The sequence below is a fragment of the Merops nubicus genome, unplaced genomic scaffold (genome assembly GCF_000691845.1).
Source record: "Merops nubicus isolate BGI_N331 unplaced genomic scaffold, ASM69184v1 scaffold4002, whole genome shotgun sequence".
In the NCBI taxonomy this organism is placed as follows: Eukaryota; Metazoa; Chordata; class Aves; order Coraciiformes; family Meropidae; genus Merops; species Merops nubicus.
Genome location: NW_008594102.1, coordinates 27628 through 54104, shown reverse-complemented (window position 1 = coordinate 54104; position 26477 = coordinate 27628). Strand labels below are relative to the sequence as shown.

The 26477-nt window shown below is 38.1% G+C and overlaps 1 protein-coding gene across 1 annotated transcript in view; it reads left to right on the top strand.

The window, feature by feature from the left end:
* The window catches only part of ADCY1 (adenylate cyclase 1 (brain)), a gene marked incomplete at its 5' end in the record, with an annotated part of 104463 nt that extends 84528 nt beyond the window's left edge, over positions 1-19935 (top strand). The window contains 8 exons of the mRNA XM_008935621.1: positions 1117-1373; positions 2003-2129; positions 10782-10898; positions 12042-12188; positions 12561-12659; positions 16630-16744; positions 18353-18477; positions 19350-19935. Coding sequence (XP_008933869.1) covers positions 1117-1373; positions 2003-2129; positions 10782-10898; positions 12042-12188; positions 12561-12659; positions 16630-16744; positions 18353-18477; positions 19350-19688 — 1326 coding nt within the window. The remainder of the gene's footprint in view (positions 1-1116; positions 1374-2002; positions 2130-10781; positions 10899-12041; positions 12189-12560; positions 12660-16629; positions 16745-18352; positions 18478-19349) is intronic.
* Positions 19936-26477: the final 6542 nt, after the last annotated feature.

The window sequence follows — 26477 nt, the reverse complement described above, 5'->3', positions numbered from 1 at the left end:
TACTGGGAAAAATCACACTGAACAGATTTTTCACTTCGCTCTTTCTCATTTCATAGTATTAACCATTATGAGTTTAACTCACATTTTATCAGTTATGTCTCATCTTTTAAACTACTACCGTCCCCTGTGAAATATATTGCTTAATCACCTTTCAAGTTGTCTGTTATTTTACAGCATGCTATAAAATCTCGTTATCAGTGGTTAGGATGAAATAAGAATGTCTAATAACAAACTTCAAAAGAGAAGCTTAAGTACACCACAAGGCTTATGTGGTGGTGCCTGTTAAAATCAATTTCACACTACTACACCACTCTCCCCATTTATGCTAACTCTTACTGTGTCCCTTCATAAGGGATGAAGGTTGGAGTGCAGTTATAACTGGAGTTCTATGGACTCACATGATTTGCCTGAAGTTCCTCCCTTACTTGGGAGACAGCATTGAGATGTGTACATGACTGCTTTGGAAGAAGCAGGTTAAATTGTCTCAAATTTCCCATAAGATGTACAATAAAACATTTTTTTTATTTTTCAGTTTAGGGAGAAAATCGAGCTTTTTGGATAACTGAAGTGGCAGGGGTAATTAAAGATGAGGCCTTGTATTTGAATCATGTGATAGCAGAAGTAGCTCAGAGGTGAAGAAAAGATATTATTCATGTTTAGCTTTTCAAACAAAAAGTATGTTTGATGTTATAGTTGATTCATTGAAACTGATGCAGTTTACATAGTAAATAAGACTCACATTTCTTCCTGCGCTCTGTTGCAAGAACCTTTCTCACCCTTATAGGCACATAAAATGTTTACTGAATTCTCTTAATTTTGCAAGAATATGTTTGCTTGAGAATCTCTTGATTTTGGTCAGAGAGGGGAACTATTAAACTAAGCCCAGGCTTTAATTGGTTGACTGTGTTGGCATATAATGAACAAAGAGTGTGTCCATCTAAAACTAAGCATTAAAGGAAAAGGAGAGAGATTTTATTAGAGCAGTGAGCTGGATGCAGACTCCATGACCATATTCTCCCAATTAGAAACAAACTACAGCCAGCCTCTATAGCAGCTGCATTTTTGTTTATTTCATATTTAACTTTCTTCCCTTCTCATCTCTCCTGTCTTTTCTAGGTTGGCTGTATGCCTTGGGTTTGGAATACCAATTCCAGCAGTTCAATAGTTATCATTTCTCCTGGTGGAACAAATAAAACAATGAATGAGCTTCCATGTGACACAGCCCACTATGCTTTCCTTTCTTGTGTAGTGGGGACTCTCACCTTGGCAATATTTCTACGTGTATCTTCCTTGCCAAAAATGATTCTCCTGCTTTTTGTTACAGTTTTGTACATAGTTATTCTGGAACTCAGTGGTTACAGAAGAGCAGTGGGGTAGGTATCTTTCAAAAGTTAAAGCAATGGGTATTTCTGTACAGATGTTCATAACAATGACTGCTCATCTGTTAATTGTCCTCTAGCACTCAGTGCTGCTTAGGGCTATCTACTCAGTGGACCATAAGAAATACTTAAGGCATCTTCTCCCCAGTAATTGTAGTATCTAGTGCTGTCCATCAACAGGGGAACAGCTTTGGAAACTAGCAACCGTTACCCCATTATTCTGTAATTCTATGCTAACATACCTCAGTTGAACACACTGCAGTCTAATTATAATATTAAATAGAAAAACACAGTTAAAAATTTCACTTCCATGTTTCAGCAGCCCTCAACCAATTCCAATTTCATTTAAGCTTTTGCATGGCTTTGTATTTCCTAATTAAAAGCATGCACATGCATTACAATAATGTATAGCATTACAGGATCCTCAAGAAGTTGAATGTTGGTATGATGCAGTGGTCAGATTTACTGTCACCCATCTCCCTGCCCGTATGAGACACTAGCCAGAAAAGGCTAATGATTAGGGGGTACCCACATGAATAAACTAAAGATATGATATTAAAAATACGTAGTATTAAGTACTAGAAAATCTACTATAACCCATTCACTTTCCTTTTATTTTGAAGGGGTGGCTCCTTTTATATGCGTGGCTATGAACCAATCCTAGCCATTTTGCTATTTTCTTGTGCTTTGGCTTTGCACTCCAGACAGGTGGACTTGAAGCTGCGTCTGGACTACCTCTGGGCTGTGCAGGTAAGTCATAGGACTTTTTTTTCCTAGTGTCCCTGCTCACAAAATGATGTTTGACTTTTTGAATTGGTTTGCAAGTACTTTCAGAACAAATTAGTTGGACTAAGACATTTTGAAAACGTTTCATGTATGATGGGTTTTACAGAGAAATATTATTAGAACTTTCTTCCCACAGAAGTATGACATTCATTTGTTCTGGAGAAGTATGGGGTTGGTTTTGTCATTTGTACATGTTCCACAACAGTACCTCATTAATGAAGTGATACCTTTATATCTAAGGTCCATTATGAATAGAGAGAATTTCAAACATGGGAAATTGACTGTTAACAATATAAACTTGAGATAAAGAAATTAAATCCATGGATTTTTTTTATCTTATAATACAAAAGGTGAAAATAAGTTGATGTTCACGTAAACTGAAAAGAAGCAAATAAAAATTATAAAAGGAAATACTTATACCTCTCCTATGCAATGAAACAATGGTACTCTTTTCCAAAGGAAGACTGGAAGTTTATCTAGATACTGAATGCATGGAGGTATTTGGGATTTTTTAAAAATATGTTTTCTAACTATCATAATCACAGAAAAAAGTAGAAATTATACTAGCCATAGGCAGGGGTATCAGGAAATTACTACCTCCTGCCATGCCTCATAGGAGTCCTATTCCCACCACCAAAGTGTTTCGCACTTAGTCCCTGAGGAAAGGAGAAAGTTGAACAAGATGTATGTTTGCTTTGGTGGAATTTGGAAGTTGCCTTTATGACAAATCTTACATTCTTACATGCTTGTAGTTCACAAGTGTCACATTCTCTTCTCACCTACTAACTGTTAACTATGCGGTTAAGAAGATAAATCATAAATTGTCACAGTTCTTGCATTTAAGTGTAAAACCAACACTGGAACACATGGGTTGAACACATCCCTGGTTCTGCTGTGCTACTTAGAAGGGAGAAATCAGGAATGACTTAGCTCTATTATCTTATTTAAATTCTTAAAGTTTTTGTACCTACCTAAGAGTTAAGCTTTGTTGGGATTTTTTGTTTGTCCTGACATCCAAGACCACGCCTACACCTCCTTTATGATTTGAGTGTATCTTGTGCTATAATTTCTGTGGACTCTGTGCTGTTTATCTGAGTCAACAGCATGTGATCAGTCCATTTAGTTTTTCTCCTATGACCTGCAGTATTGATAGGTGCTGTGGCTGTCAGCCTCAGAAGTTTGTTTTGGACAAACTGATAATAGTTTCCACTTGCTGTGGTGCCAAATATAGCTTTCAGGTGGAAAAAAAAATCCCCTGACTTTGAAAACTCAGAGCAGCACATGACTAGCTGTATAGCAGCTATCTTTAATCTAGGCCTGCACATGGTGGAGGTATGTGAGTGACACATAATACATAAATATGAGACCTTCCATATGTTATTACTAGCTGTGAAATCGAGCAGCAAGCAGGAAAATACTGTTCTGCTATGCTGTTGCCTTTCAACTGGCCAAGAGTGAGTTCCATCTTAGATGCTTTTCGTCATTCCAGCTACCATGACTTGCATGGTGAATTCTGCATCCCTAAGGAATATGTTACTTAAAGATTCTTTAAGTTGGCTTTTAACCAGCAATCAATTAATTTTAAAAACTCGATTACAGGAAACTAATAGGACACTTGCCTGCTGAAAGACTCCAACTGGACATTAGTAAAGGAAGAAGTACAAACTTTTCCTGCTTGCTTGGGGTCAGGTTTTACAGAAATACCTGGTCATCTACCACTATTCTTAAAACCATTGTGTACTTACTCCAAAGGACAATAAGAGGAGTTAAGACATATGGATGCCTATCAAATTTCAGTAATGTCCGGCGGCATCTTCAAGTACCATTTCAAACAGTGCTTTTCACCTGAGAAGATTAAATGCCATTTTCAGATCATTTCAATTGCAAATCAGGCACTTATGTGGTACCATCTTGTCTGTGAGATTTGCATGATAATAATCAGAAAGGGAAAAAAAAATCAGTGTAGGTAGAAAATTTAGAAATTTAGGATCATCGTAACTACTATTCTTTGTAATCAGTATGCTGGATAGATGTTTGGCCTCTGTGATGATCTGGGCATATGACCCTTCTTCTCAATTCCTCATGGCAGATCTGTTCCCTGTACAGTAAAATATAGTGGATAACATGTTGTAAGGAATATTGTCCTGGCTTCCACTCTGTATATTGGTTGTAAATGATATTGAATGTCAGGGCTAATTAACATAACATGCAGAAGTACCTTTGTGAAGTGCTTATGGAGCTTACCTATTTAAATGAATAAGTAAAAAAAAACCTTGTCTTTGTACCAATAAGGCTCATTGGCCTAGTAAAAATCTGAGCATTAAAAGCTCTGGGAAGACTCTTGGTTGGAAATATCTGTATGTTAAAACTGCCTTTGAATAGTTAGCAAACTCCAAGCTACTAATTGTTTAACAATCTCTAGGAGGAGACAAGGGTTAAAACCACCTTCCTGAGTGAGAGTTTTCTCTAGCTGCTGGACTGTATTCTCATCATGTTTATCTACAGCAGCAGTACTGCTTACTGTTATACCACATTGGCTTAACGTGGCTACATACTTGGTAGCAGAAGGTTTAGAAGAAACATTGACTTAGTGCATGGGGATTGTGGAGATTTTCTTTTGTTTTACAGAGTGGGCATGCTGGTTCTTTGTGCAAACACTGAATCGCATGAACCACTGCTAGAGCTGGGGACTTACATGTCCCAGCAGCCAGCCACTGCTGTATGCCAGCATAGTCCAACACCTATTTCAGGAAGCTTCTCAGTTCTTGGCTTACAACTGGAAGAATTTCAGACTCAAGGGCTATACTGGAAGCTGTAAGCATTTTGTTTGTCTGCTTTTAGTAAGACTCATAGTAGGGCTAATCCTGTGAAAATGTTCTCAGATGAATAAAACCATTTGTGGCATAAGCTACATAGAAAGGGTTTTATAGATTTTTTTCATTTACTTCATCAAGAACAACACACAGTCTAGTACTAATTTAATGATATTTTGAACACTGAAACTCTTCTGAAAATAATACCATTATGAATAAGAATATATAGGTAGATGCTTAGTTATCTGTACTAAGAGAAAAACCCATTTCCACAGAATCTGTCTTGTCACATCAGGAAAAAATGTGTTTTGAAGAAAAGCAGATTTCAAACAAAACAGATTTAGAAAAATTATTCTGTTTCAAGAGAAGTTAATCTAATTTCCATGTATCTATGTTATGTAACCAGAACAGAGATAATGCAGTATGATTTATGTACATCATGTGGAAAAAATACATTTTTCTGATTGATGATACGGAGTTAAAACATTTATATTTGTAATTATTGTTTAGACCTCACTGGTGTTTTGATTTCATGTTGATTTCACTAGTTTTTTTCTGTGCCAAATTTAACCTTTCTGAATATCACAGTATTTCCGGAAAAATATTTGTTGCTTGGTTGTTTTTTTTTAAGCAGGCAATGTGAGAAGAATTTAATTTTCTACTTAACATTGTGGAGTAACTCTGTGTGTGCCTCACAGGACAATAACTGTGAATAGCAAATATAGGAACATTTTACTTACCTGTGGCTGATAATCACTCTTGCTTATGCAAGCTATTCAACAAAACCAGAAAAAAAAAAATAATTGACAAATAAATACACTTAATGAATTTATGAAAAAGATAAAACTGCCAAAAAAAAATTGAGTTACCCAGGATTTGTCAAGGAAGGAAAATAAAAATAATACAATGATATGGCAGATTGTTGCATTCTTTAGGGAATACTAGGATATCGTTCAGCTATCTTCTCTAATCCGTGCCACTTGTTAGAAGGATGTATTTTACTGTCGGCAGGCAAGACTTGTCAGGTGTGCTTGCACTTCCACTCAGAGCTCTGGCCCTGTAGAGGCAGACTGGTGGGTCTCTTCCCTGTGCTTTTAGTGCCACCTCCAGGTACAAAGATGATGTTTCTGCTGCACCGATGCCTGGCTTTTTAGCTGTATCCTGAAACTGCATTTTCCTGTCATAACTCTTCAGTCAGTGACATCGCTAGAGCATTTTTATACCTATTAAACAATCACCTGACGGTTCAGGGGACACAACAGCTTAGACCACTTCCTGAACAGAGGGTGTGTAACCAGTTAACAGCATTGTAAAAACTGTGGGATGCTGTGTAACTTTGTAAAATGCAATGTCTGTTAATTGTATCAAAGTGAAAAAACATAGTACCAAAGATCATTTTAAATTTTGCCACCAGGTCCAAAACAAAAGCAAAGCCTGCTTTTAAATACTGCAGCACTACAAATACAGTTAAGTTCTGCAAAATGACCTAGCTGCCACAAATACCAAATAGGTATAAGCAAAAAGCAGAATGTACAAAATTATGTTGCTTATGTATTTTCTTTCTTGTTCATTTTTGCAGTAATCTGCCCTTTTCTTGAGCCAGCAGCTGCTGCAGAAATATCATGCTGGCAGCTTTTCTTAATTAACCAATAGGAATAGAGGCAAATAGGTGAAGGTTTGGATGCTGTTTAGCTGTCTGGATAGTTTTTCCACTAAGAATGGAAATACCTGTGATCTGTGCTATTTTAATCTTCTTCCTCCAGCTTCAAGTGCTCCTTCTCCCTTCTCAGTGTCTGTTTTGCCTGGGAAAGTGTGATGCCTACACGTCCTTATATCTCAGGTGCTAAAGAGTAAGCACTAGGAGCTCATGAGTCACAAGGAGGAAAGACAGTTTCATTGCATTCCTCTGAAGGGCAGAAAGCAGGAAGCTGGAAAAAGGTCCAGAAAATATCAGTAATCAGTTCACTTCCCTCCTCATAGAACTGTGTGGTGGTATAGTTTTAGACCCTCAATGCAGAACATGACCAAGTCCTTTTTTACTTGACCTTCACTCCTTATTTTCCCTTGCAAGAGACACAAGGAGATCTTTCCTCACATCAGCCTGAGTTGTTGCATGTGTGAGAGTTGCACTTAGGCAGTGCAAGGCAGGAGGGCGGATGCACAAACTCTATGCAGTAGTAGCACAGCAGGTACACTTCAGTTCCTATTCCTAGCAGATCACTTTAATAAAGGCAGGATGTTAGACATTTGGTATGTCTGGATGGTGTAAGTGCAGTCCATGCATAGACACTGGCTACTATGCTATAGCAGTTCTATTAGCCCAGTGTGTGGTCTAAGCCAGTATACCTTGTTTTTCCAACACGACTACGTAGCTCAGAAGGAGTCCTATGCTAGTTCCATGAACATTTTGCTTCTGGGTCTGGGGCAAGGTCGGGCAAAGCTAACACACCTTATTCTTCATGGCACTGCATTGTCCCACATAAGCATTGCCAGTGCAAACAGTCTCCCTGAACCACAAGGAGAGTGTGCACGCCAGGCTAAGGAAATGCCTGACCTGAAATGGGCCAGGGAACAAAAAGCTACAAGCACTTGACCTACATTCCCCTAGTTCTGCTGTTTGCATAATTTGTCTCTATTCAGGTTTTGCTGCCATTACCAACCATGGTGTTATTCAGGGACCTTCCATGAACTTAGTGGCTTTCACCTCATTTCTGGCAACTGAACCCTCTCAGAGTCAAAAACTGTAGTTAACAGTTTTTCATCCAAAGAGGGAGAGAGACACTTGCTAGGTGTGCTGGAAGTGTAGAATTCTACTGTGTTAGAAATGGTGACATCCTTGATGTCTTTCCCTGCTCTTAGAGGATTTTGCCACCCCTTCCATCATGACTTTGGTGGTTTGAGCCACTAACTCTTCACTGACGAGTTCATTTCTCAGCCTCTTAGCACTGTGGTCCCATCATTGTGAACACTGTCACACCCACACCTGCATAATATTTCCCCCTTATTTTCATGACTGTATTGAAGTGAGACAGAAAGGAAGAGAAAAGTCATTGGATGCCTTAAAGTTCTGTCAGAAAGAAACAACCAGAAAACCAGTAGGCTAGAGTATCCTTTCTCTCTCTTTTTTTTTTTTTTTTTTTTTTATGGTGGTATATTAGAATTGTCTATTTCTGTGCATGAAAGTCTAGACAGAAATCCAGCCACATGACTGAGGTCATAAGGATCTGCTTCAGTGCCAGCAGCTTTGTCCTTGTGCTGTGGCTTGCTCTGAGACCTTTGTTGTGAATCATACACCATAGTAGGAAGCACTACATATTGCTGAAAAGCCTTCTCAGTTGTGTCTTCCAGAGTGAACACTTTGGTCTATGACTGGGCAAAGCAGAGGAATATGATCAGACCTTTCTAGATCAGAAATGAGCAGCAGCTGCCAGTGATTGAGCAACAACACTATCCATGCAATGCATCAAACTGATCACTCCACTTACCTAATCATAGAATCATAAAATCCTTTAGGTTGGAAGGGACCTTTAAGATCATCAAGTCCAACCATTGAGCCATTAGGGCTTTAAAGTCCTCTGCTAAAACATGTCAGAATCTGTCAGGGTTGGAAGGGACCACAAGGATCACCCAGTTCCAACCCCTCTGCCATGAGCAGGGACACCTCCCACTAGATCAGGCTGCCCAGAGCCTCATCCAGCCTGGCCTTAAAAACCCCCAGGGATGGGGCCTCAACCACCTCCCTGGGACTGATTACTTGAATTGGTCAGAAATCTCCATGCTGTGGCCTAAAGGTATATTGTTCCTTAGGTCGATATTCTGCCCCATATTGTATAGGGAGCTTAACTGAGGACCTTAAATATTCCTAGGGAGAAAGTAACAAAAAAATTTCTTATTCAGAATTCAGAGGAATGTATAAGCAAGCAAAAATGGACTTTTTATTCAGAACACAAATTCAGTTTGCAAATCTATTTGCTGTCATCAAAGTAAGATTTTCCATATTTCAGTAAGATGTAAAGATGGAGTTGTAAGCTTGGTTTGGATTTTCAGCTGGAAAAAAACTTTTTATTTTTACTATTAGAAAATTTAAATTCCAACAGTCACACTAAACACAAGAGGCCATTACACATGTTTATAGACAACAGTGAGTCAGAGACAGTTATACCACCAAACCAGGGAAAGAATATTTTAAGAAAACAGCATATGGAATGCAAACAGCAAAAAAAAGTGTCAGGCAAACAACTCACAAAAAGGAACTAGATACTTGCTTAGAATAAAAATTTCTGTGTGTCTCTTGCAGAGCTTAACTGGTGCTTAATGTTTTCTGATATTTCACCTCTGGAATAAGTTCAGATTCTTATTACAGAAATTACAGTAGGAGCTGAGAACATATTTCAAAAAAAAAAAAGAATGATTCCTGAAGAAGTTACGTTTATAAAACCAGTTCTCTTTCATCATTCTTTCTACTTTTAAAGAAATTCAAGAGTACAGAAATAAACTTCAAGGCAAAGTTAATCACTGTGTGATTTGAATTAAAAGGTTCCCTAAGTTTTGTCATGGAAAGCAAAAATTAGCTTCTTGAAATGAAAAAACCTAACACATGAAAATAATATTGTAAGACTATACAAGGGCAGTGGATACTGAGAAAAGTATGTAGGCTTTAGATCAGAATAGCAAATTTGGCCTTCCAGTCTTCTGCTGACTGTAACTAAATCACATTGGGATCACAGCATAAAATTTGTGTTACAGTTCTCTGAGTGTGATTGAAGAGAAAAGAATAAACTGTGATTTCTGTGAGATGGATTATATGGTACTCATCAAAAGTTTTCTAATTGAAATCAGAATGTGGAGCCAAAAGTCACTCTAAGAACAAGGAGCAAACTACAGAAGTAATTTAGCAGAAGTGTCTACTGAGGACTATGCTGGAATTTGCAAACCTAGAAGTCCCAGTTGAGATCCCTGGATATTCAGTATTTTTCCAACAAAGGGCCTGATTTTTAAAATTGTTTCCTAATGCCCAACTCCCACTAACTCCTGTGAGTCAAGGCACCTGTAATAAGCTGCCAGTATCTTGGCTGAAGGCTCAGCTGTGCTAACTCCTGGGCACCCTGTGTGAGTGCTGGCATTCACATGAATGATGGAATTACTCTTGCTGTTGTGCACAGAAAGTTCTGTGTGCAGGAACTGTATATGTTCTCATGACAATACCAGAATAATTAAACCACCTCTAGAAATGCATATTAATTCTTATGTTAAAATAGGTCATTCTAATCACATATTATTCTTAAGGATGATGAATTTTAAAAACTTTTTTCTTTGTGGAAGTTTCTGTCTTACCAGGTGTGTTTCCACTTTACAGAAAAACGACATAGATTTGCTCTAAACACTTCTCTTTTTTGAAAGGTGGATCAAATAATGCTGTCACTGTCTCCACCTACATGGGAAATAATTCGCCTCCAAGGCCAATAAGACTTAAGGGGATTATTCTTGCCTTTTACTCTGTAAAAATATCAAGGGCCTATTTAAAAAAACAGAGAACTACAGAGGACACCAGCACACTTAAATGATCAAGCCATGAAAGTAGTCATCAGGCCAGAGAGTTCAGTTTGAATTACTAAGGACTTATAGGAATTTTGCCCTGATGTAAAAGCTATATACCTGATGGTACAGGAGAACTGTTCCCAGGCATTGCAGGCATTGTTTTGCTCTGATTAATTTCAAAGGATGAATTAATAGAAGCTATTTGATGGCTTCAGCTAATTTTTTTTCTTTTTGGAAAGGCTTTTCTTTTCCTCTGTCTCCACAGGCAGAAGAAGAGAGAGATGATATGGAGCGAGTCAAGCTAGATAATAAAAGAATTCTCTTCAACCTGTTGCCAGCACATGTTGCACAGCACTTTCTTATGTCTAATCCAAGAAATATGGTAAGCCAAGATAAAATTTAAATGAATGTTGATGTTGTATGGGTGTGGCCCTATGTAGCTTGAGTCAGCTTTCAACTGTGTATTTCCACGAAAGGCTTGGACTTATAAAATTTCATTCATGTTAAAAGGAATAGTTTTGTAAAATTGTATGTTCAAAAGTCACGTTGAGATTATTTCTTTCAAATTCTCTCTGGAGAATTTTAATAAGCAGGATGAGGGAATTCTGTGTCATTCAGTGTCAATGCAGCTAAGTGTCTGCATGCAAATCACTATTGTTTTGTTTTCTTTCAATCATTTTAGAACATTCGGATTTATCTTAGCGTTTCATGAGCTCAGTTTGGTTCTATATATTGAAATGTATGGACTGCTAGACAATTCCATATGACCCACTCTATTTCTGGTAACATGCTGACATTACCAAAACTCATCCATTTAAAGTTAAAAACAGAATTGCAGCCACCCAAGGAAGACACGGTAGCTTTTAATGTCAAAAGCTGCAGGGATGAAATAGATTGATTCAGGAAGAGCTTACCAGAGTCTTTCCAGGGCAGCTGCAACACCTGCAGCACTGGAGTAGTCGTAATGGCCATGATGCTGCTCTTGAGATTTTGGATCAGTATGCTTGAGCAACAGAAAACTGAGTTTACTTTCCATAAGCCCTGCAAATTCTTAAGCAGATAATATTCTGTACAGAACAGCATTATATTCCTAATGTGTGGGACTCTGCAACTCGGGGAAGGACATGAAGGAGCGAGGCTGGTTTTGTGCTGCAGGGTAAAATTGTTCCATCTGCTATGCTAGTTATAGAACAAAATTGGGGAAATACAATTATATTTCTATTACTGTAAGAGTTCTACAACTCTTAAGACTTTATACAAAATTCTTACTCTCTGTTTCCATATCTAACCAGGGAAATAGATGTTTGTTTTTTATGGGTTTAATACTTTAGGTGTTTATTTTTGTTTTGGAGTGGAGATTCCTTTCAATTTTTTTTTTTTTTTTTTATTAAGGCTGACTTTCTCTCTACCAAAAATGATTACTTCATCCTAGCTATTGCTTAGAAGTAGAATAGTTTTCATAATAATGATGCTTGATTTAGATTAATCTTTTAAAATAAAAATTATATTTGCTCATGAACTGCAGGACCTTTATTACCAGTCATATTCACAAGTGGGAGTGATGTTTGCTTCCATCCCAAACTTCAATGATTTCTACATCGAATTGGATGGCAATAATATGGGAGTGGAATGTTTACGCCTGTTAAATGAAATTATTGCTGATTTTGACGAGGTAAGGTCTTTTGACCATATCAGTTCTACTAAATCACTACCAATAGAGATTATCTGTAGCAGCTCAGCATATCTTGAACAGCCTAGTAAAAGTACTGTAAACTTCCTGTTTAATTGTAGTCGGTCTCCACTGGGCTTCTTCAAAGTGCTCAGTTTGTACTTTCAGGCACATGAGTTTGACCTCAAATTCCTCTAATAGAGCAGGAGTATTAAAATGCAGGTTAATGGTAGTTTTTTAAATTACCTCAAAATGGGCGAGCCTCAATTTACCAAAAACAATATGGTTTAATCAACTTGCACATATTATCTGATAACAATGGTTGTTTGTCTAAAATATTATATAATATTTAACAGTTTTATGTTTTAAACAAAGCTTATGGACAAAGAATATTATAAGGACATAGAAAAGATCAAGACAATTGGAAGTACATATATGGCAGCTGTGGGACTTGTACCTACTTCGGGAACTAAGGTAAGAAGGTTTTACATGACACTCATCTGTGGAGGAAGCATTCTCCTCCAGTTTCCAGAGGAATATCAGAAATGCAACTAATTCGATGTGTTTATAGATAACTTGTATTCCTTCTTAACAACAATTTTAATCTGAAATTCAAAGAACAGCTGTAGCCTGAAAAGAAAATTTGTGGTCCTAGCAGCTGCTCATGTGTCTTCATTTGGGATTTCATTGCAGCTCTGGATTTTATGCAAATTGGTGTATTAGGCTCCTAAGTCAAAGTGGCAGTGTTTTAAACCTGGTATCTTAGATGATAAGGGGATATTCTAGGTGTAAAATTGCTGTGAAACTTTAACACAAGTATAATAAAATGGGTTTTTTTATTTATTTATTTCAATATTTGACTGGGTGCAACCTACAGTCAAAACAGTCTCTCCCAACCCCCATCATGGGTAGGACCTTGGTGTTAGATAAATGGCTGCACTTTACCCCAGTCCCTCCAAATCAGCTCTTCTTCGTTGCTACTGATAGCATCCTTTTATCCCTTTAATGACTCAACAAAAAAAAAGTCAAAGTCATTTCAGACCCACTAGTTCTGGGGTGCAGTTCTATATCCTAATACTTCTGAGTGTGTTTCTCACCCTAAGTTTCTTTCTTGAGACAGAGGTTTCCTAGATTTACATGCAGCATCTAGAAAATCAGAACACCCTGTGGGCAGTGTACAGGATGTATTGCATACAAAATACTATGCACATTAATAATTACGTTAATAAAACAAAATAATAAAATTAATATATGAAAAAGTTATAACATTAATAATAAGAGGAATAAAATGAAAACTAAAGCAATCCATGCATGGAATTTTCAAACACCTCTCCACTGTTCTGATATGCATGTATATATGTTGTAGAGGTATACTCATGCATATGGCTCAGCATTGCAAAATAACAAGGAGTTAGAGGGCAAAAGCAAAAAGGGCCAGAAAGTGGCATGTGACCTTTATAGCAACAATTATTCTTGTTAAGTAAATAAAAAACAAAGTCACATTGAAATCCCCTGTTAGAACTATGCTGAAGTATGTCACAAGAAACAATTTTCTGGTCTGCAGGGTATTTGCAACTGATGCTTTCCATTGCATCATTCCTAGAAATCTACACATTACAAAAATGTATTTTAAAAAGTCTGTTTATGCTGAAACGTGTTACCCCCGGGTCATGAGTCAGGCCAAAAATTTGATCCTTTGAATTTTGTTCAGTGTGATCTCAGGCAAAGAGACAACGGCATATTTGTAGTCTGCTATAAATGCTCTTTGAACTATATTCCTGAAAAAAAATTGTGTTATTGGGTAATTCTGGCAGTGTATCTTCCAAAACCTAAACATGTTTACCTCTTGTATTTTATAGCTGCTAAGCAGAGGGTAAGCTGAGTTAGCCCTGTACTGAAGATACTGCTCTAAGCTTATGATAATAATGCATTTTAAATCACTGCAGAAGGCCTTTTACAGGCCTTGTACAAATTTGCCTTTCTCTGAAATCTTGGGCCAAATTTTGATCTTTTATGTACAGGTGGAATTTATCTAACATTCTTTATTCCAGGAAGCCTAAAGATCTTGTATGAAACAGCAAATATTTTTTTACTTTAACTTGGGATTTTTAGTTCCACTGCTCATGTGATGCAAATGAGTAGAAATTATTCATACCCTCTTGGCAATTTCCCACTAGATCTTCAGCACACAGCTAGGTGTTTTAAGGCAAATGATCCTGGGTAGCCCCTCATGCATAATCACTTCCAGCCATCATACAGTCCCTCCCTCTGGAGTCACATTTGTCCACAGGGAACCATAAGAGACTCAAGTGCTTCTGGTCTCTCCTCTGCATGACATGTGCTCGCTTCGTCAGAAAATCTGCCACAGCCTGTGATTGTGAGCCACCAGTTTCATACTAGGATTTGAACATGGGCAGAAAGCAGTGGATGGGGTTAACTGTGCTCTGAATTGAGGGTATTTACACACATAAGAACCCGGTGCCGTGATGAAGTTAGATATCTAAATCCCATATTTTGCAGGACTCTCATTTCTGCAGTTTGACTTCAGCAGGTGATTACTTTAAATGCACCATGCCTCTGTCAGAGCGGTTTTGCTGTGATGCTCTGGGCAGTTTTTCCAGTAACTATTCCTCTGTTTAAATAAATCATTGCTTGCCAGTTGCACCATCAGGGCAGCACAGAAACCAAGCTCTTTGTAAATCTTTTGCATGGTGTAAGTTCGTTGTGTGTGGAGGCCTTTGAAATTTTGTCTGTGATTTCACCAGGGTCCTGATTTCACCAGGGTCCTACCTTTGTGATGTTCTCCAGTGCAGGTTCAAAAGAATTCACCAGTAATCCTTCTAAGAGGCATCTGTAGCAGAACCAGTATTTGTCACCAGTCCGCTCTCCTGCAACCCTGAGGGGCATTGCAGGAAATCAAAACATGCATTGGGCAGCAATGAAATAGAAGGATAAGGAATATAAAGAAGCTTAGAGGATTAAATACAACTATACACTCCTCCCAGCCCCTCCAGACATTCAATATACTTTTCCTCTGTTGGAAGTATAACTGTCAGCTCTTCAAACTGTTCTTTGTCTTGATGAGGCTGGAAAAGAGTAGAGTTAGTTGACATTGCAAGAAGAAGAATGCAAACAACTCAGACAGATAACTAAGAATATCCTTCCTAAAAATTTGGACTGGCCCAAAGATGACTTTCATAATACTTTGTTAGCACTTTCCTCTAATTTTTTGTAAACTTCCAAGCCACATGAAGGAACCCTTTCAAACTGAGACGAATAAAGCAAATAGTAACCTGTTTATCAAGTTTCTCAGCCACTGTAAAGTACTCCATTTATAAAATCTCACTGTCATGACAAAAACCCAGAAAGCTCTCATCTCATGCCAGCTGCCACAACCCTGTTGTGCAATACCCTACTGAAGCTAGACTGCCGCTGACCCTGCATTTCTTTCACCATATCCTACCTTTAGCCCACTTCCACTTCGTAAATCTGTTCAAGAATTCATATTTATTGTTCAAATAAGAGCACAACATAAGAGCAACCGTACAGAGTCAGGTCAAAAGTCTATTCCAGTAGCCTGTCTTTAACTAGCCAACTGTGGCTCCTGTGGGAGAGTTTTAAGTTACAGGACAAATATGCAAACCTCCCTTTTCCACTTTCTAAAGATACACTAGTTAAGAAATACTAGAGCCACAGATAACACCTTTTTCCTATTTTGTAGCAAGTATTTCTTCTATGAATTTGAGCAATTATGCTTGAGTTTACCTAACTTCTTGTATCCACAATATCCTCTGAAAATTAGTTCCACAGTTTAATTAGACTGAAATTGTAAAAATTATTTTCTTATGTTTTGGGGTTTTCTACTAGTTGAAACTTTAGCATTTCATTTTAGCCCTTCTCATTCTTTTGCTTTAGTCCATTTACACACATTTTATAACAACCCACTTCAGCTTGCCTGGAAAGGAAAGAAAATAGGGGTGTTCTGCATATCACAGAATTAAACCTAACAGGAATTTTGTCAATGGGAACAGAATGCACCCAATGGAGCTGGGAGCTAGCACAAGTCCCAAAGGGAGAAGAGGGCAGAAACTATAGTTATTAATAATCATCAGGCAAAGCAGTTTTGTAAGAAAGCAGGTTGTATTCCCTGCCATGCTCACAACAAACATCTGCAGCTCTCTAGCAACAGAACCGCTTTACCACGGGAACTTCTCTTTCCATTCTTCCCAGAAATCAAAAAGAGGGAGAGAAGGGGAAAAAAAATAATTCCATACTTGAGAAAAGAATGTATGTGCTGTAGCTACCATCAAAAGTTTATTTTCACAAACAGTAAAATGGGTAGATTTTTTTCCTAAGCCATCCAGTCTGAGCTTTTAATTGTTTTTCACTTCACCTGCCTCTCAGTGCCATACGAATCTAAAATGCAATACTATTTTGTTTCTAGGCTAAAAAATCAATTTATTCCCATCTGAGTACACTAGCAGATTTTGCAATAGAGATGTTTGACGTTCTTGATGAAATCAATTATCAGTCTTACAACGACTTTGTCCTACGAGTTGGTAAGTCACGTTTCTACAATTATCACACAAGCAGAACACTGTTGTTTGCTGACTTTTCCTGTGCTGTCTGCAAAGAATCGCCTGTTCTGTGCTCGTGATTGAAAATGAAATGCATGACAGTCATATCCATGTAGAAGTTCAGCAGTGTGGATGATCAGTATTAAGGAATTATAATAGTGTCCAATTCCACTGTGTTTACTTAATCTATGCACACTCAAAAGGAAACTGCACCAAGAATTTTATACAATATTACTAGTGTGCCCAGTCTCGTGGCTTACACTGCTTTGTATTGCTAAGCTGCTGAAAACTGGACCTGGCTATACTTTACCCATTAAGTTGCATCTGCAAACATTTTTTTTCAGTTTTAAAAGTGTGATGAGAACTTTTTGTCCAGAGATGCCAAATCCCCTCAACCTGTCCTGATTTCTCCAACAAATCAAATCCTCTGGTCTTCACAACACAACCCTTCCCACACAATCTTTTACACATTATTACATGTCTTACCGCTTTGAGTCCTTTCTCCCAGCCTTCTTAGAGAACAGGTTCCTTTCTTCCTTTCTCACCCTGCATCTCTCTCCTCTCCAATGGTACCTCCATTGCTGTTCTGATTCCTTTGCATATACTAACACAGATAGTTTTCTCTAGCTTCTTTCTCTGTGTATGTTCATGGCTGAACTGTAAAAGTAGGCGGGACAAGAAGAAAAGTGAGATTGCTAACAGCAATGGAGAAACACCAAAGACATCAAAGGTGGCAATAGGAAAGTTACACATCTTTGCCTTCCTTTACATCCTAATAATTATAAATCCCAAATTCTCTTTGAAATCTGTTATAATTGGTCTTTCCAGTTTTACAAAGGGGCAGAAGCCAAATATCTAACCCTCATTTTTCTGCATAACTTGCCTAGAAAAGCCTTTGCACAGCACCTCACGCAGGGTTTAGCATCTGCAGCTCTTCAGGGCACTCAGAAGGAATGTCCTCTTCTGTCATCCAAACAAGGTGTCAAAATCAGTCAGAAACATAGAATTGAGCCCTGTGATTTAAACAAAAGATGTTTGAGCCATTTTCATATACTCTTGTCTTCTTCCAGCTTCTCCATGATCTGAGTTGTTTAGTACTGACATCCAATGTGACACACTTCCCTTACCTCATTGCTTGTGTCTTTCAGACCACTCTCTGTGTTCTGCTTGGAAAACCTCCACCAAAAGGCTTTATATGAGCAACCACAGTGGCAGTCATAGCAAACAATAAAAGAACTTTAACTGTTTGTCCTGAATTGTTCTACAGCTAAATTCTGTACTGCCACTGCTGTTCTTCTTGTCCTATGACAAACAAACAAACAAAAAAAAAGAAAATCCACAGATGAGCCAAATTTTTATGTTGTCTGTCATACTGCTTTTCTAATAAGATATCTCTGTGTACGTCTTTGTTTTGTTTCTAAATCTCTAAAAACATATAAATGTCCAATTGGCATTAATTTAACATATATTATGTCCTATGACCAGAAAAATTCTAAGGCACTTTTGTGTTAAATCTTTTCTGCAGGATTCATGTTTCCTTTGCATAATTTACTGTAAAATTTGAAATAAAACTCATTGTTTTGGTTTTAGGTATTAATGTCGGGCCAGTAGTAGCTGGAGTCATTGGAGCCAGAAGGCCACAGTATGATATCTGGGGGAACACTGTAAATGTTGCCAGCCGGATGGATAGTACTGGAGTGCAGGGGAAAATTCAGGTGAGTGAATTCTGAGGCAATTTTGCAAACTTTACATACCTCCTGGTTTATATGTGGTTACATTTTCAAGAGCACTTAGAAAATGAAGCCTCACTTGATCTTGTGGTTATTATGAAAGGGGCAACATTCTCCAGATGATTCAAGCATCAGAGGTATAATTGTTTTCCATTATAAACACTTCACTACTTGAAGGCAACGAAATCCTCAGATAAATTGTTTCCCATCAGAAGAAACAGAGTTCTCTGCTGTATTGCACACAGCTGGGGACAAGCCTGAGAATGCCGACACGGCCAGGGCCAGTCCTTGTGCTGCAGCACTTTTGCCTGAATAAGGACTACAAGAAAAGGACCCATGCCCCATTTGCATCCTGTTGCATATTATGTAGCTTTAAGACATCCTTGGATAGTTTGGACCGGAGTAGCTACACAGACTGAGAACACTGTAACTCTACTAGAGGTCAATTGCAAGCTATGATGCACCTCTCAAAATCTCAGTGAACTCTTTCAGTCCTTTATCCAAAATACATATATAGTCTACAGGCATCAAAAGTTCTTCTGGAGTAAACTAGCTGGAACTGATCCAGCTTAAAACAGGGGGTAGTTTGGTTACACATTTCTGTTGAATGGAGCTTAGTCGGGCTGTGTAATTATTCAGTTCAAGACCAGGAGTTCTGCTTCTCAAATTCCAGTTTGGCCAGTGATTTTTAATTCCCTAAGAAAATTTTAAGTGACCCTGAGAGCTGCAGTAGGTGTTAACTCCATTCTGCGTCTGCATATTTTGTGACAGAGAAGTAAAATGGGGAGAGGTGGCCAGTTCTAGGAGTAATTGTATATGAACAGGAAAACTAATAGTTCTTTTTTTTCTGTCTTCAGGTGACAGAAGAAGTTCAGCGGATATTAAAAAGGTGCAGTTATGAATTTCTGTGCAGGGGTAAAGTCAGTGTAAAGGGAAAAGGAGAAATGTTGACCTATTTCCTGGAAGGAAAGGCTGATGGAAATAATTCACAAACACGGTCTTTAAACTTAGAGCGGAAAATGTATCCTTATGGGAGAGCAAACATTCAGACAAAACTGGGCACCAGCTGTCCATCAGTGTCCTCAGCTGCCAGCTTTCCTGTAAAAGCTGGGCTTGGAGCAGGTCAAGCATCTGCCACTCACACAAATCCAACACTGCATTATCTTCCTTCTGTGCCAGCTGTGAAGGAGGCATAGAGCAAAGGAGATGCGGTTGTGCCATTTGCAGTGAACTTGGAGAGCAATGGTTGCCTGAATTTTTACCAAGAGATCAGAGGTCATAGGCCATGGCATTAACCAAGGACCACTACAACCCAACCAAAGAGAACTTGGGGACTGTGTAATGAACTCTTGGGATGGAACATATAAGGGCTAGCAATTCTATTAGGAAAAGTCAAAACCTGATTTTCTGGAAATGAGGAATATTTTCTTGGCATTTTTAAAGGGTAAATGAAAAAAATGAGATAAACATGCAAGCAATTACTTATGTGTGTGTGTATATATATATGTTTTAATCTATATATGCACATATACAAACAGTCCTGTGTAGACTTAATAGAGATTTATAGAGATAAACAAAAAAAAAAGTATTTATTTACACATCCACCTGCAATGACATAGCAAAGAGATTTCTCTTTCTGTCATAGCCAGCATTGTTGGGTCTATGATTAGCAAAGCTGCATTTAACTGTGGAGTGTGGGGCAGCTGGAGACTCTCCAGGGCTACAGCAAGACGTAGAGAAACAGTGCTCCCAGTGCATGAGTTAAGGCAATCAGAACAGCGTTCATTGTACTGTCAGTGGCAGATTAATGAAGGCTGGACTAAGCTAATTACAAAACCCTATATATTTTTTAAAATTCTCTTTGCATGCTCTAAATTTTTATTTTTAAATTCCAATTCGAACTATAACACTAGGATATGAAATAAATAAACCACAGAGCTTAAAGGACGGGCAGAAGAACAATATATATTCCTTCCATTAAAAAAAGAGAGGGTGATAGAGTTTAGAAGTTACTGCCTCTTCACAGATCATTTGACTCTCTGCAAGACAGAGGAGCTGCCCTGCAAGCACAGCAATATGCTTATGCAATATAGAAACATTCCTTTTTGTACAGTACGTACAGTGCTGATTTTATTGACGAGCAGAAGGATAGTATTATTTTAGGCTTTTACAAACAGCACAGGTTCTGTGGCTCAGTTTCAGGATTTAGCTTTACCTTTCCAAACGGCTCAAAGAATAGTCCTGTACTGGCGACAAACATGCTGTTGCTAGCTTTGTGATATTTCTATGTTTTCCAGCATAGTCTTATGGCTTAATTGATTTTTAAATTTATACCACAGTTTTATTATATCTTGATTCTACCCAGGCTCACTCTTCAAAGCTGTACAATTATAGAAAGCTATAATTCTGAGAAACAAGCACAGTCAAACTTTGCCCAAATGAGGAGCACACTGGTAAACATGCCAGGAGAGCGAGGCCTGCTCTTAATCTGCATAAAAGCGAACAAATTTCGACTGCTTTTTTCCTTTAATGCAGCCCACATCCTATTGTTCATGGTTTCATCTTGAAACGCAGATCTGGATGTGAAATGTGGAGTGTACTCTTGTACTCAAGGTGGGGGCAGCTGGAGGTCATCCTGCTGAGCAGCATGTTCCTCAAAGGCAGGTGCCATACCATTTTAGTGGGGATGCACAGGCTAACCACCCTCACTGCTTTCCGGAAGAGAAGCAAAACTTTATGTTGTCTAAAACCATGCAAAATTTCCTTTTAACTAGCAAGCAAACAAACTAACAAAAAAACCCCAAACAAACCAGAAAAACCCACCTAAGACTACAGAAGCTGTCCAGATTGTACAGTAGAAAACTTGCATGTAACAGATGTCACGTTTCCCTTTGGTGGGCCTATTTTATTACTGATTTCAGCAGAAAGAAGATTCTGAGCGATTCTCCTGCAGTCAACATTTGCTTTGGAGCAGTCTCTGTTTATATGGACAAATACTGTGTCAACAGATGCAAATAATTAAGAAATGCTGCAGGAGTTTCCATTCTCTGTGTAGCCATATCAGACTCCAGGGATTTTCAGCGGGGTTTTTAATTAATTTTAATGCACCCTGTCAGCTAAGTGTTTCATTACAAAGCTAGCAAGATTACTGTTGTATTTAAGGTGACTCTAAAAATCTGAGAAGTGCTTCCTAACTACCAGGAGTACACACCCTGCTTGATCTGTGGAAAGTCACTGCATTTCTTTATGTCCCTAACAGCTATCCAGTTCACAGGTATTCTTCTAGAATAGTTGAATTCTGGTTTTGAGCCATTCAATGCCATTTCCAGGAATACAGATTTAAAAGAACAAATATTTACATAATTGAACTGAATAAGTGGTATCCATGTAAAGCATATTGCATATGTACCTTTTCTAATAGGTTTGTAAAAACTAAATCATCACACAGGTAAGTCAAATATTTAACCAAATTGGAAAGCGTTATGTGCAGTAGCATTTTCCACTCCATTCCGCTCACAAAGCCCAAGTTACACAGTTTTTGAATCAGTGAATTTGGTATCATTTCACTAATAATATTAAAACATTGTTTTTATTTATACTATTATCAAAAGCATCTTCAAATCCTAGCAGTAGATATGCTAGTGTGTGAGTACTAGTACTTAGCAAGTACTAGTAGAATTACTCCAAAGTTTTTCTAAGCCTTATTCTCCATCAGTCAAATGAGGCATGTGACTTCTATAAAAATCTTTTCCATGTTGAATGCAAAGGACCAGATAGGCACAGTCCATCACCAGCTTCTCATTCAGCCCTTTTGCAGGAGGTCTGTGCCTCTAGAGCAAGTGAGTGGACGAGGATGGCCTCTTGGTGCTGCAGCCCGTCCAGTGTGCATGCGCTAGCTTACAGCATCAGTCATGGTGCATCTGGAGTCAGCTTCCAGACTTTGTTTGAGTCCTACTGTTAATGTTCTTTGTGTTTTTGTTGTGGTTGTTGTCGCTGGTTTTACTGCTATGGGGAAAACAATATTTTACTACGTAGTCCTAAACTGAGCAGTACAGAATCAAGAAAGTTCAGTCAAGGCACAAATTGGTAAATGCCATGTGAATGTAATAGTGTTCAATGGCTTTCCCAACAGAGATAACTAAATGCCCATTGAAATCAGGATATAATGAAGCTGTGCTCTTGCTTTTATGCTTTCCCTCCCTACTTATATAATTTTTTTCCCCATTTTCTTGTACTGTGTACATTTGTTTCACTTCAGGTCTCGTGATAGCTTTAAATGAGAGATTTAATCTCTCTGTTCTTCTGTGTTCTTTGATATGTTCAGTAAGTCTTATACATGCAAAGAGCTAGTAGTAATACTTTCATAACCTCACAAATGCACATTTTCTACAAAACTGGGGAAGCTTGCCATCAAATTTTTATTGGCAATTGGCTGAGTATAATACGTGGCCTTCTCCAATAGCCCTGAGAAGCACCAGGATTTCCTTGGATTTCTGTGGGATTTGGGTTGTGGCCACCTTAATCATGCCATTTTATTTCCTGTCTTGTATTTATTAACTGTCTGGTGAAACCTTGTAACTTTTGCCTGGGTGATCTTGCTGTAGCCCCAGCAAGGAGTCAGTTCTGCCCCACAGTACCCAAAAGTACCTCATGTTTAACTGAGGATTGTAACTTGTTGCATTGTGGGCAGAATAGCTTCCCGCACTTTGGTTCACTGTTCTGTGCAGCTGTTAGCTTGAAACAACAGATACAAGCCCTACAAAAAAAGTGATGCCATTTTGGCATGCTGATGTCTGTCAATAGCAAGCACAATATTTCACATCAGTTTGCACGTTTTCTCCTTCAGATAATAGTAATAATCAAAGTCTTTCATTCTTGATATAAGGAGATAAGTATCTTCAGGCTTCACTGTCTTGGGAGCTAATTTCAAAGTGTTCCTATGCTACCTTTATCTTTAAATTACTTTTAAATTATTATTTTCTGCTGAGATTACAAACTGGCATTCAGTTGAATTATACTGGCTAGATATTTCCAAACACTTCCCATCTGCATTGACTAGAAAGCTACTTTATCCAGCCTGTAAAATGCATTGGCTTTTGTAGCTGTGTCCTGCCATGGCAAGTCACACTCCCTTGTCTTCACTAGAACACACACAAATCCTCCCTCACTTTCTCTAGGTGAGACCGAGAGCTCCAGCTTGTTAGGGCTGAATCCGCGTCCCTTCTGTACCCACAAGGCCTGCAGAAATCACCTGGAGCTTAGCATGCTTGTGAAGGTCAGGGGTTGAGTTCCTGTAGGCCAGGTTCTGCTCGGGGTCACAGCGATGTCTCACATCAGTGCTGAACTGAGTGTTGTACAACGCTGTAACCGGGAGTGGGACACACGCCTGAAAAACCTCTTTCACACTTTTGCCTCTAATTTATCTGTAAGGCAAAAGAACGTACTTGGGAGTCAGTGTTCAAAGGGAAACAGTATATGACCTGTGCCATTTCAGTGCTTTGAGGAGTCTGAACACATTAGCAAGTAGCGTGAATCATTTTCATGTGTTGAATTCTTCTTGTAGCAGAAACAAAGCATTTTCTTTACATCAGCAAGACCAGATTCTGTATGTGTTCTGCCCAGGCAGGAGGAGTATTTAGCCATAATGTTCTTTCAAGTTAGAGTTTTGTATTACAGTGAAAACCAACATTTTTTAATTTGTGATAAACCTGTATTATAATGCCTTATTTATTTTTAATCTTGTACAGTGTTACAAAGCAACAGAAAACATTGGCCTTTCATGTATTATTCACTTTAAAAGATGTATTGTATTATGAAATTTTGTAAATAGTTTTAGCTTGGACAGGTAATTGCATGTACACTTGTATAAAAAGAGGCAAAAAGGCACACTTTTAACAAATGTTAATGATTTTTGTAAGAGACGTTTTACATGTGCATGGAGATTATAAATCCTTTGGAAATTATGTCCTTTTGCTTTTCCTTGCAATCTACTGCATGCCACTCATGCCTGACTTCGGTAAAACAAAACAGAACAGTAAGTTTTCTTAAATGTTTTTGACATATCACTTCTGGCACAGAGTTAAATCCACTAGTTGCATGTGCGTTCAGCAAAGCAAAATCAAAATGCAAACAGCAAATAAAGAAGAAAAATAATTTAATGATTGTGATCTGCCAACCTCAGTGTTCCAAGATCCATGATACAGTATATAAAAGTGTTATCAACATCTATGCTGTCTTCATAAGGTACCTTCTGGTCATTAGAAGCAATAAACTCTACTTACTGTAATATAAAATCAAGCAGATATTCTAGTACATAATGGTGTAATATCTGACATTCAATGGGTATTCTCTGATACTGCATTTGATGTAGTATTGTCATCAAGAAGGACCAAGTGTCAAATCCATCATTGCTGTATGCAGGTGCAACACTATGGAAGGTAAAGGAGGTGAATTTGGCCCATTGATGTTACCCAGAGTATATTTCTAACGTGGTAATAAGTTATTGTATGTGAAAAGTACACGATGCAAATAGATTGCTTTCCTAGATACATACATATGTATATATTTATATATAAAAATTCATTTTGTTGCCTTATTTTTCTTAGCTTTTCTGATTCAGTTTCTGAATAACTTCTATTGCTAAGCAGAAAGTATTTAACAGAACTGTTAGGAGAAGGGTCAATGGGTTTTCTGGCTTTGAGCCAGCAGGGTTCTGCGCTGATGTTAGTCCTGCTCCCACTGAAGCCATTCTTACAGGGATGCCTCCCTTAGGAATCACAGTCTAACTCACAGCTTGAGGCCCATGTCAGTTTGTAGCATAGGAATAAGAAATCAATATCCAATCCTCTAGCTGATTCTTCACATATTGCTGCTCAACAAAACTTTAAATTCTGGAAGTATTCTGCATGTGTTATTTTTAAAGTGGTCATATCTGTGTCGTGATAGCTTCTATATTGGGACTGCTTCCCAAATTGCTTCTATAACGGCTCTATGACAAATGAGGAGTATTGTAGGAACAGAACACTGAGGCTGGTGGCAAAGGAAAAGGGAGAGTGGACTGTGAATACTTTCTGCTATGGATTAATAAGGACTTCTTGTATTTTACAGATCTGAGCTAATTTTATCATAGGACTTAGATTTGTTTGTTTATCATGTGACTGTGGTTAACTAAGCAGTACAGCTTCTGCAAGTGCTTCTGCCATCATAAGTTAAGATGTAGATTCATGCAACATATCCCAGTTGCCTTGTGGTGGTGGTACATTTGGCTTATACAACAGTTAAGGGTTTTTAACAGTTATGAACTAACCCATCTAAAATTCAGCAGTTTTTACATCTCAGTGTGCCATAACTGTTGGGACTAATGACAATCTGGACTCTGCACCTCTACCCCAATGCTGTTTCTTATTGGCTTTTTCCAGAACTCTGTATAGGCTTTTAGCTCTTTGTTTCTCTTAATTCTATCTCTCACAGAGTTTTCAGGACATATCTAAACTATTAATAAACATGTAAATGTAAATAAATGGGGGGGGAAAGGTATATTTAAGGGGAGGCTACCTGTTGCTTTTTAATTCTTTTCAAAAGGTCACACTGCTTGTGTGGCCTGGTAGCATTTATAATCTGATCAGTGCAAGGACAAAAGAGAAAAAGAAAGGGGAAAAAAAGCACAAAGTTAGCAGGAGTACAAAATAACAGAAAGAAAAGAAGCCTGTGAGATAGCAATTGCTGAACAGAAAAAGGTGAAAAGTCAGTACTCCTCCTGAAGTCAGTAGTAAAGCTCTCAGTGACGTGGGACAGGTCTTGAGTATCTGAGCTAGCAGAGTACTCAACCAGATTCCTAGTGCAACAAAAATAAGGCTTATGTTTAACTGTGTGGCCAGGTCCACTTGTGATTTTTCATGTCTGTTCACATTCACAAGAGTGTTCAACATATCTTGATAAACTGCTTTCAGAATTTCAGAAGGAATTAGTAGAAACGGTTGGAGGTT